The following is a 2,075-nucleotide window of genomic DNA, read 5'->3' on the forward strand; positions in this document are numbered from 1 at the left end:
ATAAAACAATAGGAAAATTAAAATATTACTTTTTATAGTTATATCAACTTCTTGTATTAATAATAATAATAATAATAATTTATTCTATTATTATTAATAATAATAATAGTAAATGTTTTTGTTTTATTTTATTACTATTTAAATGATAAGAATTAAGCAAATTAATAAAGAAATATATTTATATTGCATTAATGCCACTGTACTACAAATAAAAAAAACAAGTATTGAATAATAATAACAATAATTTTATTTTACTGTAAAATTACAATATTAATAGATATGGCTGTCTTAATGTATTCATTTTAAACGTTAAACCATCAAACTTTTATTATGATTTTATTCTTTCTGGGTGAATTACAATTATTATTATTATTATTAAATAACGATATAAAAATTGCTAAATAAAAACTATTGTTCTATTTCACTGTAAAACAAGAAAATTTAGCATTTAAGAAAAATAATATAATAATAATTATTTTATTTTACATTACTTGTAAAATTATTTTCTTTTTAATTTCTCCATTTTTCAAACATCAAACCATCTACATTTTATTTCTGGCGCAAATCCGCAGCCCTTAAAGCTTGAACTAATGAAAAGCATACAATATAAATAAAATGTAAATATAAAAATCTATAAAATCATATAAATAATATAAATAAAAATCAAATGGTGTATGTTAACATCACTTAATGCTAACAGGAACAATTAAGAACTGTATTTTTAACTAATATCAACAAATATTAATAAAATATATTGCTCGTTGTAGTTCATGTTAGCTAATGCAATTACTAATGTTAACAAACGAAACTATTGGAAAGTGTTACTAGGTAAACATAAGGGTTTTACTACATTTGATTGGTTTATACATTTGATTTTGCATATTTATAGCTCAAATGGGAATCATTTGCAAAAAAGTGCATTATATTTATTGGGTAATATTGCATAAGAGGAGGTTTCAGGTGCATTTATTATATATTCATCAGAATCATCACACATATGAGCGCATCAAGAAAATCCGCTCTGAACTCACTGGCTGCGTTCTCAAAAGAGATGAATTTGTTGGGCTGCACGTAGTTGACCAGAGCTGACATCTCTTCATACGCTGTCACTTCCTGTCCAGCGGTTCCCTGAGAGGAAATGACAAAGTATAGAGACTCAACAGATGTTGGTTCATAAAGAGAAGTCATTATGTAGCAAACTATTACTTTTCAAAAGCAGCTTGGAGTGTCTTTACAACATGTTTCACAGTTTCACGGCCGCATACACTACTCTTCAAAAATATGCATGCAAACATTAATACTTTTATTCAGCAAGGATGCATTACAATTTTTCCAAAAGTGACAGTAAAGACAAAAACAGTGCTGTGGCTGTTTGGAATTATTATTGTTGTCAAAATAGAGCAATGTTGTCTCTTGATTAACTTCTTCTTGTTTATCGAACTGTTGTAAAAAACAACATTTGAAACATTTGAAAAATACATTTGTAATCATGCTGATTTTTGGAGGGGAAAAAAAAACGGCACTCTTCGTGCGATATTGATTGACTATATGAAATGATATAAATATATACATTTTCTGCCCCCATATCTTGAATTTTGTGAGCATTCTAAATGCACGGTAAGAGATTGAATCATGCTGTGAAAGAGCGCATGATAATATCGCACTGAAGACTGGAGTAATGATGCTGAAAATACAGGTTTGATCACAGGAATAAATTACAGGTTAATACATATTTACACAGAAAACAGCTATTTTGAATTGTAATAATATTTCACTGTTTTTACTGAATTTACTTTATTTTGGTCAAATAAACACAGCCTTGGTGAGCAGAAGAGACTTCATTTGGTTTTAAAATGTGCATTTCTTGAATTTCTGGGATTTGGACCTTCAATCTTATTATTATCAGCCTCAAAAGTCCCTCAAAAGAGGCCAGAAGTTAGAAATATGTGACCCTGGACCACAAAACCAGTCTTAAGTGTCAATTTTTTGAAATTGAGATTTATACGTCCTCTGAAAGCTGAATAAATAAGCTTTCCATTGATGTATGGTTTGTTAGGATAGGACAATATTTGGCC

At 28.1% G+C, this 2,075-nt stretch overlaps 1 protein-coding gene across 1 annotated transcript in view; it reads right to left on the minus strand.

Moving 5' to 3' along the window:
* Positions 1-2,075, minus strand: part of LOC107716052 (1-phosphatidylinositol 4,5-bisphosphate phosphodiesterase beta-2-like) — a 40,987-nt gene that overhangs the window by 24,550 nt on the left and 14,362 nt on the right. Inside the window, exon 16 of the mRNA XM_016522371.1 lies at positions 1,032-1,128. Coding sequence (XP_016377857.1) covers positions 1,032-1,128 — 97 coding nt within the window. The remainder of the gene's footprint in view (positions 1-1,031; positions 1,129-2,075) is intronic.

Source organism: Sinocyclocheilus rhinocerous, unplaced genomic scaffold (assembly GCF_001515625.1).
Source record: "Sinocyclocheilus rhinocerous isolate Xijiao unplaced genomic scaffold, SAMN03320098_v1.1 scaffold1862, whole genome shotgun sequence".
Classification (NCBI taxonomy): Eukaryota; Metazoa; Chordata; class Actinopteri; order Cypriniformes; family Cyprinidae; genus Sinocyclocheilus; species Sinocyclocheilus rhinocerous.